At 48.4% G+C, this 16,191-nt stretch overlaps 1 protein-coding gene across 1 annotated transcript; it reads left to right on the forward strand.

Moving 5' to 3' along the window:
• The first annotated feature begins 11,483 nt into the window (after positions 1–11,483).
• On the forward strand, positions 11,484–15,540 carry LOC139039539 (nuclear pore-associated protein 1-like). The gene is given in 4 exon segments (XM_070480755.1): positions 11,484–11,691; positions 11,751–12,672; positions 12,736–14,028; positions 14,081–15,540. Coding segments are annotated over 4 exon segments (2,811 nt in total). The 3' UTR covers positions 14,469–15,540.
• The last annotated feature ends 651 nt before the right edge of the window (positions 15,541–16,191 follow it).

Raw genomic sequence — 16,191 nt, forward strand, 5'->3', positions numbered from 1 at the left:
GCAGTACCTGATCTCCCGGGGCCAGAGGCTGAGTTGGCCCCTCGTCGCCAGTCGGTTGTGGCAGGACCCGGTCGGCGTGTTCTCTCAGCAGGGCTCGCAGGAGGGAGAAGAGAGGGAAGTACCCCGCGAGAGGCGGGGCCTCTCCCTCTGGGAGGTAGGTCAGGAGGTAGGGTCTGCCGTAAAGCAGTTCGAAAGGAGTCAAACCTGTTTTGGAGTGTGGTGTGGTGCGGATGCGAGTGAGTGCCAGAGGGAGGAGGTCGACCCAAGACAACCGCAGTTCCGAGGTGAGCTTGGTCAGGTGTGTCTTGATGATGCCGTTTAGCCGCTCGACTCTACCTGACGACTGGGGCCGATAGGGGATGTGGAGATGCCAGTGGATGCCCAGGGCTGTAGCCATCTGTTGGGATATCTGTGAGATGAATGCAGGCCCATTATCAGACTGGAGAGAATTTGGCACCCCAAACCTAGGAATGAGGTGGGTCATCAAGACCTCCGCCACCGCCGCTGCCGTCTCTCGGGCAGTGGGGAAGGCCTCGACCCATCCTGAAAAGGTGTCTACCAGGACCAGCAGATAGCGATATGAGCGATGTCTGGGCATGTGAGTGAAGTCTCTCTGCCAGTCCTGTCCGGGCGTGTGTCCCCTTAGCTGGTGAGTCTCCTGTGGGGGTCGGAGTCCTCCTTGAGGAGAGGAGGAAGCACGTGTTAGGCAGGACCGATGGACAGCATACATGGCCTGCCTGAGGTGTAGGGGGAAAAACGGGACTGAGAAAGGAAAAGAGAGCCCTTGGTCCTATGTGGAGGGTGTTGTGGATGCGGGATATGATGGCCTCAGCCTGACGCTCAGGAAGCACCAGTTTATTATGGAGTAGTATCCATCCTGACGGATGTTTCTGAGCCCCTTCTTGTGCCAGCAAGGTCCTAGCCTCCTCGTGGGAGTAATCTGGGTTGAGGGTGGATCTCAAAGTCACCAAGGGCTCGGGGGCCTGTTGTAAGGTGATTTGTCGGGCTGCTCGATCTGCCACACTGTTACCTAGAGCGACAGCGTCATGACTGTTCTGGTGTCCCTTGCAATGTATGATGGCGACCTCTTTGGGCAGGGGTAGGGCATCTAGTAATTGCGTAATGTGTGTGGCATTACAGACAGGGGATCCCTTGGTGGTCAGGAAGCCTCGCTCTCTCCAGATTGCCGCGTGTGAATGGGCAATTAGGAAGGCATATTTGGAGTCAGTGGAGATGTTAGCCCTTTTTCCTTCTGCTAGGTGTAAGGCTCTGGTGAGGGCTGTTAGTTCAGCCTTTTGGGAGGTCGTCCCGGGTGGCAAGGGTTGAGCCTCTATGACCTTCTGGGTGGTTACTACCGCATAGGCCGCCCTTTGGTTTCCATCAGGATCTCGCTTTGAGCTCCCATCGACGAACAGAGTCAGTTCTGGATCTGATAATGGTTCGGAAAACAGGTTATGAGGTGGTTGCATAAGGGACTCAAGGACTTCTGAGCAGAAGTGACCTGGGAGTTTTGAAGAGAGAGGGAGGGAGGGCAATGAAGAAAGTGGGTTTAATTGTGGAGAACGACCCACGGAAACTTGTGGGTTGTCTAAAAACACCAAGTGAAATTGTTGGAGCCTGGACTCGCTGAGATCAGAAAGAAACCTAGAGGCTAACAGATCGCCAAGGCGGTGAGGCGAAAAGATGGTCAGGGATTGGCCATGAATTAACTTTTTAGCATCAGCGTACAGTGTTGCTGCTGCCGCTAGTGCCCGCAGGCAGGGGAACCATCCCCTGGCTGTGGGATCTAGTTGTTTGGAGATGAAGGCGACAGGCAGCAACTCAGAGCCCACCGGCTGTACCAGGGCCCCAAAGGCTATCCCCCCTTTTTGTCAGTGTACAGGTGATGTGGGTAATTGGGATTTGGGAGAAAGAGAGGGGGTGCAGCTAATAAAGTTGAGCGTAAAGCATGAAAGGCCCGAGTTACCTCGGTGGGAGAGGACAGTGGTCCTGTGGGAGTCTCTTTGGCGGCTGCATATAGTGGTTTGGCTAGGGTGGCATAATTCGGAACCCAGTGTCGAAAGAATCCCGTCAGTCCTAAGAAGGACAATATCTGGTCTCCGTTATCCAGAGGGCAAATGGACCTGAGGAGGCTGCACCGATCTGTTGTCAAGGCCTTGGTGGTAGGGGTTATTTGGAGGCCTAGATAGACAACAGTAGTCTGAGTCAGCTGGGCTTTGGATTGAGAAGCTCTGTATAACCCTTGGAACCAAGGAAATTAAGAAGAGTCGCAGAGTGTTGCTTGGAGGTCTCTTCTGAGGGGCTGCAAAGGAGCAGATCGTCTACATATTGTAGGAGGGTACTGGGGCGGAGCGAGCACTCGGCCAGGTCTTGGGATAGGGCCTGGCCGAAGTAGTGGGGACTGTCTCTAAACCCTTGAGGGAGCACAGTCCATGTAAGTTGTGTGGTCAGCTGGGTGTCGGGGTCAGTCCAGGTGAAAGCAAAGAGGAACTGGCAGTCGGGGTGGAGTGGGATGGTAAAAAAGGCATCTTTGAGATCAATAACCGTGAAGTGGGAGGTATGGGGAGGTGTAGAAGAGAGGAGGGTGTAGGGGTTAGGAACGAGCGGATGGGCAGGGACGACTGCTGCGTTGATCAGGCGGAGATCTTGCACCAGCCGGTATTCTCCTGAAGCCTTTTGAACGGGGAGAATGGGCGTATTACAGGGAGAAGTCGTGGGGATCAGGAGACCCTGCCCCATGAGGCGGTCGATAATGGGTTTTAACCCCCTGAGGTTACGAGTAGACAAAGGAAACTGGGGTCGGGCTGGGAAACAGGTGGGATCTTTCAGCCGGACGAGGACTGGAGGATGGTGTCGGGCCACCATTGGGACTCGGGTGTCCCAGACCTCAGGACTAACAGAAGGGGCCGAAGGGTCAACAAGCAGCATTAGGAAGGCCCCTGATGTGGGAGCCGATTCTGGGGATAGATGAAGAGTGGCCTTTAGCTTAGCGAGTATATCTCTCCCCAAGAGTGGAGTGGGGCAGGAAGGGATGACTAGAAAGGAGTGAGTAAATAGAATGGAAATTTTGAAGATCAACTCTAGAGGGGATAAACAGAACTAATAATTACTGCAGGAAACACTAGAACTAATTTCTACTATACCAAAAAGAAACAAAACTATTTCAATGACAACACAGTATCACAGAAAGGGCTTTTTAAGAAAAATTTTTTAGTGTATTCAGTTTAGTTCAGTTACTCACTCATGTCTGACTCTTTGCGACCCCATGAACTGCAGCACGCCAGGCCTCCCTGTCCATCACCAACTCCCGGAGTCTACCCAAACTCATGTCCACTGAGTCAGTGATGCCATCCAACCATCTCATCCTCTGTCATCCCCTTGTCCTGCTGCCTTCAATCTTTCCTGGCATCAGGGTCTTTTCAAATGAGTCAGCTCTTTGTATCAGGTGGCCAAAGTATTGGAGTTTCAGCTTAAACATCAGTCCTTCCAATGAATATTCAGGACTGATTTCCTTTAGGATGGACTGGTTGGATTTTAGTGTATTAGATGTCACTTAAAATTTTGACTCCACACTGTACTTGCTTTGGGATCTTGAACAACACTCATAACTTCAGCTAGTCTCAGTACAGTGAGTGTATGTGATTACCTCCATCTATACCTGCGCTGCAATCTTAATGTAAACCCAAGCTCAGGTCCAAGCCTAGGTTCTCTGTGATTCCTCCTCTGGTTCATTCATAAGCCCTCTCTCTCTTCTTCATTTGGCTTCTTTACGGAAATATCACAAGAATGTCTATGACTTCTTGGTGTCTTTTGTGGTCATCTGTTTTTTAAATTGAAGTTTAGTTGATTTCCAATGCCATGTTAGTTTCAGGTGTACAATTCAGTGATTAATTTATATATATGTCCTTTATCAGATTCTTTTCCATTAATAAGTTATTACAAAATATTGAGCATAGCTCCCTGTGCTATACAATAGATCCTTACAGGCTATCTGTTCTATGCCTTCTTTGAATTACTGTAGCACTTGTTGTCTGTATCATTTACATGTTTCAATCTAGTTATGACTGAAAACAAAAAATTTATATTTGCCCATGCCCTGGCCCGTATTTTAAAAACGTGTTCACTGATTTCATATTCATTGGCTACATTTTAGACACTGTGTTAGCTGGTGGTTCCAGATGTTAGTAAAATATAGACGCTCCTGATCAGAAGGTCAGGGTCTCTGTGGGAAAACAAACAAAAATAAACAATCTGTATCTCAAGCAGCTGTGTACTTCCCAAAGAGAACACACCTAGTTGGTACAGTAAATACATGAATCGCAGATAAATGTATCAATAGTTATTTGGTGTTAATAACGTCAAATAACTGCTTTTCTATTTTAAAGAAATGATGACTATATTTCACCAGGAGCTCAACACCCCTCTGAGACTGAAGGCTTCACTTCCATCCTGACTCACTACATTGCTTCCTTATATGAAAGTATATAAGTCTGTACATATTCTCTATTAAAAGGATTATCTGGCATGAATTTCTGATAGCATGAAGAAAAACTCAAGAGGTTCAGAATTTTAGTTCTGAGATGCATCCAGAAGTTCAGATGCCCTAATTCAACTTGCTTGACTGGAAAATGGAGCTGTAAATCCCACAAGATCAGATGATCTTTTAACAATTTCAAAACTTCCTGCTATTAATTAGAAATCCTAGAAGAATAGCTTCTTTTAAAATACGCTGACAATATGCTTTACAGCTTAATATCCAGCAGCCTATGTTTCAGTTAAGCGAGCTTCGGGAAAGAAGGAAACTTGTGGTTTAGTTGCACTTACTTTGGAGCCTCTGGTCAAAACATCTACTTCTGTGTTCAGCCATCTTTTCATTTTTAAAATAGAGGCAACTCTAAAAACATAGTTACAGAGACGGTGCACAGCTTCAGGTGTCATTGTCTTCATTTGTTTCAGAATACCAATAACATCGAAGGTATTACTGCAAAGAGTGGAATGTTATTTGGTGTCATCTAGTGCAACTCTGTGGAAAGAAAAAAATGAAAGGGGTTTAGAATAACTACAATTTTCCTGAGAACACAATTATTTTATGGTAAATCTGGGACAAGAATCCTGATCTCTTTGGTCCCACTCCATTCTACTTTCACTGGGATCTGAACAACCCAGAGAAATAAATGTGCTGTGTTCTATGTAACTGGTGCAGGACTTGGCAAGATTGGAATTGTAACACTATGTATGAAGAGTTATCTGGAAATTCTTAAAACTAAGTGAGATACATCCCAGGTATATAGAACACTATGTTTTATGAGGATTTCTAGGGAGGGTCTACTCAAAAACTAAGTCTAGTTTCACAGTTGCAAATAAATTATGATATAATTTTGAACAAATTAAGACTGTGTGGATCACAATAAACTGTGGAAAATTCTGAAAGAGATGGGAATACCAGACCACCTGACCTGCCTCTTGAGAAACCTATATGCAGGTCAGGAAGCAACAGTTAGAACTGGGCATGGAACAACAGGTTGGTTCCAAATAGGAAAAGGAGTACGTCAAGGCTGTATATTGTCACCCTGCTTATTTACCTTATATGCAGAGTACATCATGTGAAATGCTGGGCTGGAAGAAGCACAAACTGGAATCAAGATTGCCAGGAGAAATATCAATAACCTCAGATATGCAGATGACACCACCCTTATGGCAGAAAATGAAGAGGAACTAAAAAGCCCTTTGATGAAAGTGAAAGAGGAGAGTGAAAAAGTTGGCTTAAAGCTCAACATTCCGAAAACTAAGATCATGGCATCTGGTCCCATCACTTCATGGGAAATAGATGGGGAAACAGTGGAAACAGTGTCAGACTATCTTTTGGGGCTCCAAAATCACTGCAGATGGTGATTGCAGCCATGAAATTAAAAGACGCTTACTCCTTGGAAGGAAAGTTATGACCAACCTAGAGCGCATATTAAAAAGCAGAGACATTACTTTGCCAACACAGGTCCATGTAGTCAAGGCTATGGTTTTTTCCAGTGGCCATGTATGGATGTGAGAGTTGGACTGTGAAGAAAGATGAGCACCAAAAAATTGATGCTTTTGAACTGTGGTGTTGGAGAAGACTCTTGAGAGTCCCTTGGACTGCAAGGAGATCCAACCAGTCCATTCTAAAGGAGATCAATCCTGGGTGTTCATTGGAAGGACTGATGCTGAAGCTGAAACTCCAATACTTTGGCCACCTCATGCGAAGAGTTGACTCATTGGACAAGACCCTGATGCTGGGAGGGATGGGCAGGAGGAGAAGGGGATGACAGAAGATGAGATGGCTGGATGGCATCACCGACTCAATGGAGATTAGTTTGAGTAAACTCCGGGAGTTGGTAATGGACAGGGAGGCCTGGCGTGCTGCGATTCATGGGGTCGCAAAGAGTCGGACACGACTGAGCGACTGAACTGAACTGAAAGGAAAGATACTGCTGCTTACTATATCCCTGTCCTTGAGGGGCTCGTAAAGCACTAAAAAAAGTAATAGAGGCATGCACACATGCATAGATTTTCAGTGATATCTGTGCACACTTAAAAAGAACTCTATACAATACATTATAAAAATCTTGATGCTGTGTGTCCCTAGTTCCCAGCTTTCTCATTAAAACTATCTAAATTAATAAGACCTTATCTATTAGGATAGCTATCAGAGTATTCCAAATTCTACTTCTTGTAGTACCCTGTCCCAACCATTTGCCTTCCTCTTTTCATTAGCCCTCAATCCAGAAGCCCGTAGATTTGTTCATTAATTTATGCACATATTTAGCTATGTGGCCAATTTCTTAATCCCTTATCAAATTTCAGGCACCATTCTTCAGTATGTTATAGGTTGATGACACAGCAGTGATCAACCCAGAGGAATATACCCTCTCTCCAATTGAGGGGACAGACAAAAATAAACAAGCAAATATACAAATACAAGTGTAAACATGTAAATAAAAATTAAATAGATGCATAGAATAACTAGTATGTCAGGTAAGTGCTGGAGAAAAAACAGAAAGCATGGTAGGGAGATGGAGATGGCTGATAGAAGGCACCTGCCACTTGAAATTAAGTAATAAATGAAGGCTTTATGGGGAAGATAAAATTTATCAAGGAATTTAAGATGGCTATGGAAGGGAGCAAAGTGCATATCTGGGGAATGAATATTACCAGCAGAGGGAAGTGTCAGATGGAAAGAGAAGGCGGCAAGAATGTGCCTAGAGTATTCAAGGAACAGAAAGGATGTCAGTGTGTGGGAAATACAGTGAGCAAAGTAGAGAGAGAAGCAACAAGTCAGGGAGCAAACAGAGGCCCAGATTTCTAGGCCCGTGGAGGCACTCTGAGGACATTGCTTTCTGCTTGGAGTAAGTCACTGAAGAGATCTGAGCAACACAATCTGATTTATGTTTTAACAGGATCTCCCTGAATGCCCTGTTGATTCGAAACTGCAAGAGAGTAAGGACAAGCTCTGGAAGACCAAGAGTTGACCTAAAGACATGATTTACTCAAAAACGCACCTTTTACTCAGTGACAACATAGAGCAGGGGCTGGCAAATAATTGCTCACAAATCATTGTGAGCTCAGCCTGTTTTTTTTATGACCAGTAAGCTAATACTGAGCCTCACATTTTGAAAGGCTACTGAAGAAAGAGGAGAAGAAGCTACAGAAACTGTATATGGCCCACCAAGCCTAAGATACATATTTAAAAATCTGGAAAATGTTTTCCAACACCTGAGGTGAAGATCTGGCTGGTAGTAGGTCCACAACAAAATTGGGAGGAGGAATACATGAGTGAATTAGCTGCTGAAAATATTATAAAGTGATAGCTATCAAGAAACATTTACAGCTTCACCCTTAACCTTCAGAAATGATGTTATTTTCATTGAGCTGTTGAAAAATATAATCTGACTTTCAAAATAACAAATCAGAAGGCATCTTCTCACATAAGCAAGGTCATAAATCACTGTCAAGTAAAATTGAAGTAGCACCAAATCAATAACAAAAAACATTTTTATGGACTTTTAAACTTTAGAAAGCATTTGTATGTTCATTATCTAATGTAACCCTCATAAATTCCATGAAATAGTTATTATTTTCCCATTAGAAATTACCACATACTATGTCCTTAGTGACTGCCCAAGAAAAGCTGAAATCTTGAGTGTTACACCTATTAATGCCAAGGTTCCCCACCCACCCACCCCATGGGAATGCTGGATGCTAAAACTGACAGGGATTTTCAGCTCAAGATGGCAGACTAGGACACATATTTACTTTCTGTTCCTTCTGAAACCATACTTAAATAAAAGTGTAGAAATACCAAAATTAATAAGCCAATAAAAGCCAAGAGGTTGTGGAAGTCATCAACTACAGAAAGATTTCAACATATTTCGAGAAGGCAAAAAATGAAACAGAGTGATAAATAAAATAATTAAGGAAAGACTGTCCTAAGAAGGGTCTGCACAAAGCCAGTTAGCTTTTGGTGACTTCTGGTTATAGTAAAGGGCAAGGAAAGAAGAGGAGCTGAAAAACAAGGAAATTAAAGTTATTTTAGGGAGAAAAGTTACTTGTATGAGCTCCAGAGACCACTCAGCCTGCTGCCATATTAATTCATGGATCACAATGGATTGTTGGTAAGCAAGGCAAGAAAATAAGGAAGAAACAAAAATGAAGAGGTGGTTTCTTACTGAACTCTTCTCAAATGAGATCAAGGAATTATGGTTAAATGCCACAGCTGTAAATCATTTCTGCTCCTAGAGAGGTCAGATAGGGCTTATGATATTCCTCTCTTTTTTCAGACATAATTTAGGTCTGAGAAAAACCTTTTGTGTCCTCCAATCTCAAATCTTATTGGGGATGGAAGTCCAAATTTGCTCTCACATACTATAAAAAGAATCTCAAGAGCAGAGGCCAAACTAATTTATAATATATGAATTATGCCCAGTGTTATTTTAAATAGATTTTAAACTAAAATATATAAATAAAGTTTCACTGATCAATACAATGCTGGGTTCTGAAACCTCTACATGTCACATGCCTGATGTGTAACACACAGTGTCAGCCCAGGAGAAAGAAAACACTCCAATGAAGTAAGCCAAAGAAACAAGATTCAAACTCGATAAAGCCATGTTAGACTAGGAGTTTTCAGTTCTTTCCTATTATTTTGAAGCTTCTACCTTGTGAATAATAACATGTCTCCCTTGTCCTAGACACCTAAGAGTGTGACTTCTCTCCTGGGCATAAGAATCTCTAGAATTATATATGGTAGTAAAGAGTGGACCAAGCTGACATGCCCACAGTGACCAAATTGTACTGACTATATATTTTTTTTTCCATTTATTTTTATTAGTTGGAGGCTAATTACTTTACATCATTACAGTAGTTTTTGTCATACATTGAAATGAATTAGCCATGGATTTACATGTATTCCCCATCCCGGTCCCCCCTCCCACCTCCCTCTCCACCCGATCCCTCTGGGCCTTCCCGGTCCACCAGGCCCGAACACTTGTCTCATGCACCCAACCTGGGCTGGTGATCTGTTTCACCCTAGATAATATACATGTTTCAATGCTGTTCTCTTGAAATCCCACCCTCGCCTTCTCCCAGAGTCCACAAGTCTGTTCTATACATCTGAGTCTCTTTTTCTGTTTTGCATATAGGGTTCTCGTTACCATCTTTCTAAAGTCCATATATATGTGTTAGTATACTGTAATGGTCTTTATCTTTCTGGCTTACTTCGCTCTGTATAATGGGCTCCAGTTTCATCCATCTCATTAGAACTGATTCAAATGAATTCTTTTTAATGGCTGAGTAATATTCCATGGTGTATATGTACCACAGCTTCCTCATCCATTCGTCTGCTGATGGGCATCTGGGTTGCTTCCATGTCCTGGCTATTATACTGACTATATTTTAAACTGACACAGTGCTCCACTATGAAGCTGCAATAAATGATGTATTTGCTTTCTCAACATGAATGAGTTGCCTTACTGAACATACTCCAGGAAGGCCATAGAAATAGGCTTCTAATCCATACAGAATAATGCACTGGTAAATTTCTTTCAGGAAAGCCCATGATTTATCTAGACTATAATCTTTACATATCTGGATCCTTCAAACTATACCAAAGGGAAAACCTCTGCTGGTGCTATGCTAACAACTGGTGGTCCTTAACCTGCATCTTCTGAGATCAGAACCCAGTGCAGTAGGTGATCAATTCATGAATTGAGCAAAAGAAAACCTACAGGTTTTTAGGATATAGACTCATTATAGGTGTGACACTTAGGGCTAAGTGCCATAAGGAGTACAAGAAAAGAACAGTGACACGTGAAGCATGGATGGCGGGGAGGCACCACAGCCCAGAGCAGGTTTGGTTCACATCCTGGCTAAGCCGTTACCATCTGCACACCCTGAAGAAGAGTCTACGATTTAACTGTTGCACCAAATTTCTGAAAAGAAGTGAAGAAAGAGCCTCGCTTGCCGGGAAAGGACATGGTGGGTGCAGCACCTGGCCAGGTGAGGGCTCTGCATCCCGGCTGGCGATGATGCCAGAGGAGCCGCAGCGGAGAAGCTGCTCCTAGCTCCTGGCCTCGCCGAGGAGCTGGGGAGGCCCCCACAGGCACTGGGCCACCCCCTGGCAGGGTGAGTGGCTCCTGCAGTCAGCTTTGCACAGGTCTCTGAGGCCCAGGCAGGGAAGGGCCGGCCGATACACACGCAGGCACCAAAGGGGCTGCACGATGAAGTGCTAGATAGGATGAGCTCTGGAGGAGGCGGCCCCACGGTCCTGGACAGTCTCTGCATGGCGGCCCATCTGGTGCCAAACACCTGCCACCCACAGTGGGAGGTCTCAGCGGCTAGAGAGTCCGGGAGGGGCCATGCGCTGGGCCCCGCCCTGTGCCCGAGTCTGCCAGGTGCCCGCACAGCACATTTTCTCTGTGATTCGTACACCATGGACGTGTCACAAATGCCAGGCTGAGTCCTCTTCCTCCAGTGCGTGTTTGACCACGAGAGGAGTAAGAAGCTAGGGAGACGCTCTCCCAGTTTCACTTCTATTCTCGGGTTATTTGGCGCACAATCTGTCGTATGCGGGCAATTTACTGTGTAAACTTCTTGCCGCGTCCGCTGCCGGCACCGCGGGGCCGGCGCTCACTGGTTCTGCGCCCTCGGGGTGCCACCACATCTGGCCGGGGTCACCCCGCCGCCCCAGCTCCTGCTTTACAACCTGGTCGCAGGCTGCTCAACCAGGACCGAGTGCCCTCATCATCCGGCTTTTACAGGCCGAAGCAGCAGCCCGTCCTGTCCACTCGTAATTCCATGATCTTCGGGCCTTTGAGAACCATCAGAATTCCTCCACCGGGGCAAAAATTACTCTTCTGCGTTCACTCCCTGAGCCACCTCTTCAGGTAGCCAAGGCTGGGAGGCCGGTACCAACCAGTCACCGCCCACTTCCTTGCGCAAAGGAGAGTAAGGCGATGGTCCAGGAAGAGCGCAGGGAAGGCATGACAGAGGAGGAAGGTCACACAGAGGCCGAAGGAGAGGACATCGGAAAGATAAGTCCGGACCGCAGCGGGGCGATGACAATGACACCTAGGCCCCAGGAGACCGGCGGGCTCCTCCCGCCCCTCCAGTGCAGTCCCGAGCCTCCAAACCTCCTTCCGGGGCACCCAGGAGGCAACTTCAGTGAGAAAGCCCAGGTGTCTCGGACCAAGCTTCCTCCCAAAGCCCCGCCATCTGCTCAGACGGCACTGCTGGAGACGGCCGGCCTCCCTCGCAGCCCGGCCCCCTGGCCACGGTGCTCTCTGCCCCAAGTCCGTGCTGCAGCCTGCTGCCCGAGAGGCCAGTAGAAGTGGTGCTGGGTGAAGACCACCAACCCGGCTCCCCAGAGGCACTGACGTCCGGGAAGGCGCTGCAGCGTGAGCCACCTTCAGACACCCCGCGGAAAAGCTCCTCTCCCCTGGGAGCTGCCGGCAGTGGGCGCCCCCGCAAGAGGACGATGCCCCCGCCGCTTTCTCTGCCACTGCCGCCACTGCCGCCCCCGCTGCCGTTGCCCTGGGGTCGCAGTGACCTTCCCCCGCCCCCGAAGCTTCCAGGCATGACTCGCGCCAAAACCCGGCGCACCCGGAAACAAAACATGGACCGTTAGCGGAACAGAATCCTGAAGGATGCAAGGAAGGACATGCGACGCCACAGCGCCGTCCCGCCTGCCCCAGGGACCACAGGCTCCCTGCCTCCCATCAGTCACATGTTGCAGGTCCCTCCTACCACCACCGACTTGGCCGACCTGTCCTCCAGATTCCCCAGTCTGGCTGGCCTTCCACCTTGCCTGACACCTTATATGGATCGGGTGGCAAGACACACAGCCCCCGTGGACTCTCATTCTGCCATTCCTGCAGATTCTCTTCCTCCAGTTTTCAATCCCATTGTGGGAATTACCCTCAAGGAGGATGCAGGCACTCCGAGTTCACTCAGAGCAGCACCACCTTTTATTTCTGACCTCTCCACACCTCTGAGCACCCCAACCCTCCCCTTCCAGCCACCCTCCTACAAAAGTGAATCCCCAACACCCGTGTGTGTAGATTCTGCGCCTCCCTTACTCACCCCTCTTCCAGACCGTCCCATCGCTCCCCCTGCTCCAACTGAGCAGCCCATCACTTCCACGTGGTCCCTTTTGCCACCACAGTCATAGCATCTGCAAGTGTAAACTTCCGGTCTCCTTCAGATCAGGACATCACTGACATGGACACTACCCCCCCCTTTGCAAGCTGTAACTTTTCAGTCTCCCCCAGGTATTGGGGTGGAGCAGACACACACTGCAGGGAGACCAGACACCACCAGCCCATTTGTGCCGATGGTCTCCTGCCGCGCTTCAATTTTTAACTATGCCTTTCATTCCCAAACCAACCCTCACCCCACATTTGCAGCCAATGATGGGCAGCAGAGAGCCTCTGTTTTTCCCGGGCCCCCGTCTGGGGCTTCGGCTGCCGCCTTCCCTGGGCCCTCACCTGGCTATCAGGCTGCCACCTTCCCTGGGCCCGCACTTGGGTATCAGGCTGCCGCCTTTCCCGGGCCCTCATCTGGGGCTCCGGCTGCCGCCTTCCCCAGGCCCCCACCTGGGTATCAGGCTGTCGCTTTTCCCGGGCCCTCATCTGGGGTTCCGGTTGCCGTCTTCCCTGGGCCCTCACTTGGGGATCAGGCTGCTGCCTTCCCCGGGCCCCCACCTGGGTATCAGGCTGCCGCCTTTCCTGGGCCCCCATCTGGGTATCAGGCTGCTGTCTTCCCCAGGTCCCCACTGGGAATCAGGCTGCCGCCTTCCCCAGGCCCCCACCTGGGTATCAGGCTGCCGCCTTTCCCGGGCCCTCATCTGGGGCTCCAGCTGCTGTCCTCCCCAGGCCACCACCTGGGAATCAGGCTGCTGCCTTCCCTGGGCCCCCACCTGGGAATCAGGCTGCTGCCTTCCCTGGGCCCCCACCTGGGACTCCGGCTGGTGTCTCCCTTGGGCCCCCATCTACAGCCTTGGGTCCTGTCTTCCCCGGCCCCACTATGTAGGACTCCAGCCAGTGTCTTCCCCACCCCTCGATCTAGGGTTCCGTCCACTATGTCCCCTAGCCCCCCATCTACAGCATTTGGTCCTGTCTTCCCTGGGCCCCTCTCTAGGGCGTTGGCTGTTTCCCTCAGTCCCCAAATTATGGCTTTAGGTCCTGCCTCCCCCAGCCCCCCATCTATGGCTCCAGCTCCTGTTTTCCCCAAACGCCCATCTATGGCTTCAGCTCCGGTTTTCCCCAAACCCCCACCTATGGCTTCGGCAGTTATCTATGCTTCAGCAGTCAGCATCTCTACAGATGTCAAACCAGTCTTTGACATCAATGCTACGCATGCACCTCCTCCTCAGACTTTACTTTCCAGTCTACCTCTGACTCCAAGGAGAACCACTACTCACATCACACGGCTTATCCTGGTTCTGAGAACACAGCACCCAGTGGCAGCAATGCCTGGACCCAAGCCTCGACTTATTTACCTGTGCAGTTGGTCAACAGAGGTACCCATGCTTCAAGTGAAGCTTGAAACCCAGAAGCTTGGACCCAGAACTCACCATTCAAGCCACATCTGGGGCCAACAATAGAAAGAAGCCTAACAAGTCTATTGCACTGGGAAACCCATTAGCCCCAGCACAAGATAAAAAGCTAACCTCTTCTGCAGTCCAGCCACCCAGAGGAAGGATGATGGATTCAGGTTTACCAGATGCCCTGTCTTCCACCACCACCATCAACATGCACCTGGCCTTTGTCTACAGCTCAGGTATTTTCCCCAGGGATGTATCTGCTACTTCTGGTTTTGGAGTGGATACCACAGTGCCCAGTACTGGAGACAGTAGCTTGCTGTCTGCTAGTACCACATCAGGCCCACTGTTGATGGGACCTGCAGCCTCTATGGCTGGTGGGAGTTTTGGGTTGGTGTGAATGCCCTAGGCCTCACTTATTCAGAAGCGTCTGGCCCACCTAACTTTTGGACGTAACTGCGTGGGACACCCAGCACCACCTGTGTTCCTACTGTGGCCAGATCACCTTGGGGTCATCTCATTGCAGCGTGCCTGCTGCAGTGGCAAGGGCAAGGCACCGTCCCAGCATCCGGGCACATGTCTGGTTCCAGCTTGAATCCAAACGCCTGGGGTCTCCGGGAGCCAAGTCCAAGTGGCAGAGTCATGGCAGGGGACACCACCATCCTTATGGTTAGAGGTCGGGGTGTGACCACTTCCCATCACTGCACCCAGGACCCACATGAGTGTAGAAAATCTACAGTTACAAATCCCATCACCATGAAAAAGAAATTTGTGTCAAGGGACAAGTCAATTTCAACTTTTCACCAGAACAACACTGCATGCATTGGATTTGCAAGTGTGAGACCCACCCCTGGCTTGAAACCCACTAGAAGTTCCACCTTATTTCCAAACACAAGGGGTCCACGTGTCCAAGATCCAAGTGGCGGTGGTATAGGAGGGAACGTCATCATTCCCAGGAATGGAGGACCTGGTATCCACACTTCGCATCAGTACAACTGGGACCCACCTGGCCAATACACCATGGGTGAATGCCGGGAGCCGTTATGGGAGGTCCCGCCTGTGACGAGGTCATGAAGAAAATACTGGGCAGGCAAGGCTGTCCAGGACCCCATCCATGACGAGGTCACGAGGAAAAAACCTGACAGGCAAGGCCATCTAGGATAAGAGACCCTCCAGGTTGGCCTCGGCCTCTACCCCACCCTGTATCCTCCCCCCTTTGTTCTGCTGTTGTTCTTGTTTGCCCTGCTGAGGATTCTTGTGTTGCCTGCCAAGAGCTCTCCTGCTCTTCTTTCACTGAATAAAGACCAACGTACAACCCTAATAAATAAATCTCCTGGACGCTGGTACCCTATGAAGGGGCCAGGGATGAAGGAAATGCTTCAGTTCAAACCCTTTTGCTGGCATTCTGGCTTGTGTGATAAATGTGTGCTCTCATTGCACAAAATGCTCATGATTGTTCTAAACATCCTAAGTACAGTACGCTAACATTAAGCATAGGCCCCTTCATGGGGTGAGAAAAGCTCCACAAACATGATAGCCACAAATGTGCCTCATAGAAAATACTTTAGATAGGGATTAGCTGGCGACTTCTTGCAGGTAGTTAAGTTTTAGACTAAGAGCCTGTTTTGTGCCATATCTGCTGTTTTTGCAGTCCTTCATATTTCTGTTCTGTAAAAATGTAATCCTACCTAGTTCCCATAGAGATGACGCTTATTAGAAAGAAAATAGATTAATTATAAGAAAAACAGGGTCGGCTACTGAAGTTGCTTAAGTCACACCAGGTGCAAGCCATAAAATGTTAGCAGGCCTGAAGGCCAAATGATAAGAAAGACTCCTGTGAAGGAAAAGTATGTGGGTGACATCCAGTTTCTGTTGAAGGTCAAGTTGCTGTAATGTTTTGAGATGACCTGTGTGTAAGCAATATGCACTTCCCCCAAAGATGTTGTTAAGGGTATAAAGGAGCCGTGCAAAAATAAACTTCAGACTTAGCCCCGAGCTTTGTCTCACTCTCTCTCTCATTCGCCGACGCCGTTCATCCTGAGGGTTCCCCTGGATCCTGCTGGGGCTGGACCCCGGCAGGTGAACACATGGAAGGAGCCACGTCTCATCTAGGATGGGAGGCC

The sequence above is a fragment of the Odocoileus virginianus genome, chromosome 18 (assembly GCF_023699985.2).
Source record: "Odocoileus virginianus isolate 20LAN1187 ecotype Illinois chromosome 18, Ovbor_1.2, whole genome shotgun sequence".
In the NCBI taxonomy this organism is placed as follows: Eukaryota; Metazoa; Chordata; class Mammalia; order Artiodactyla; family Cervidae; genus Odocoileus; species Odocoileus virginianus.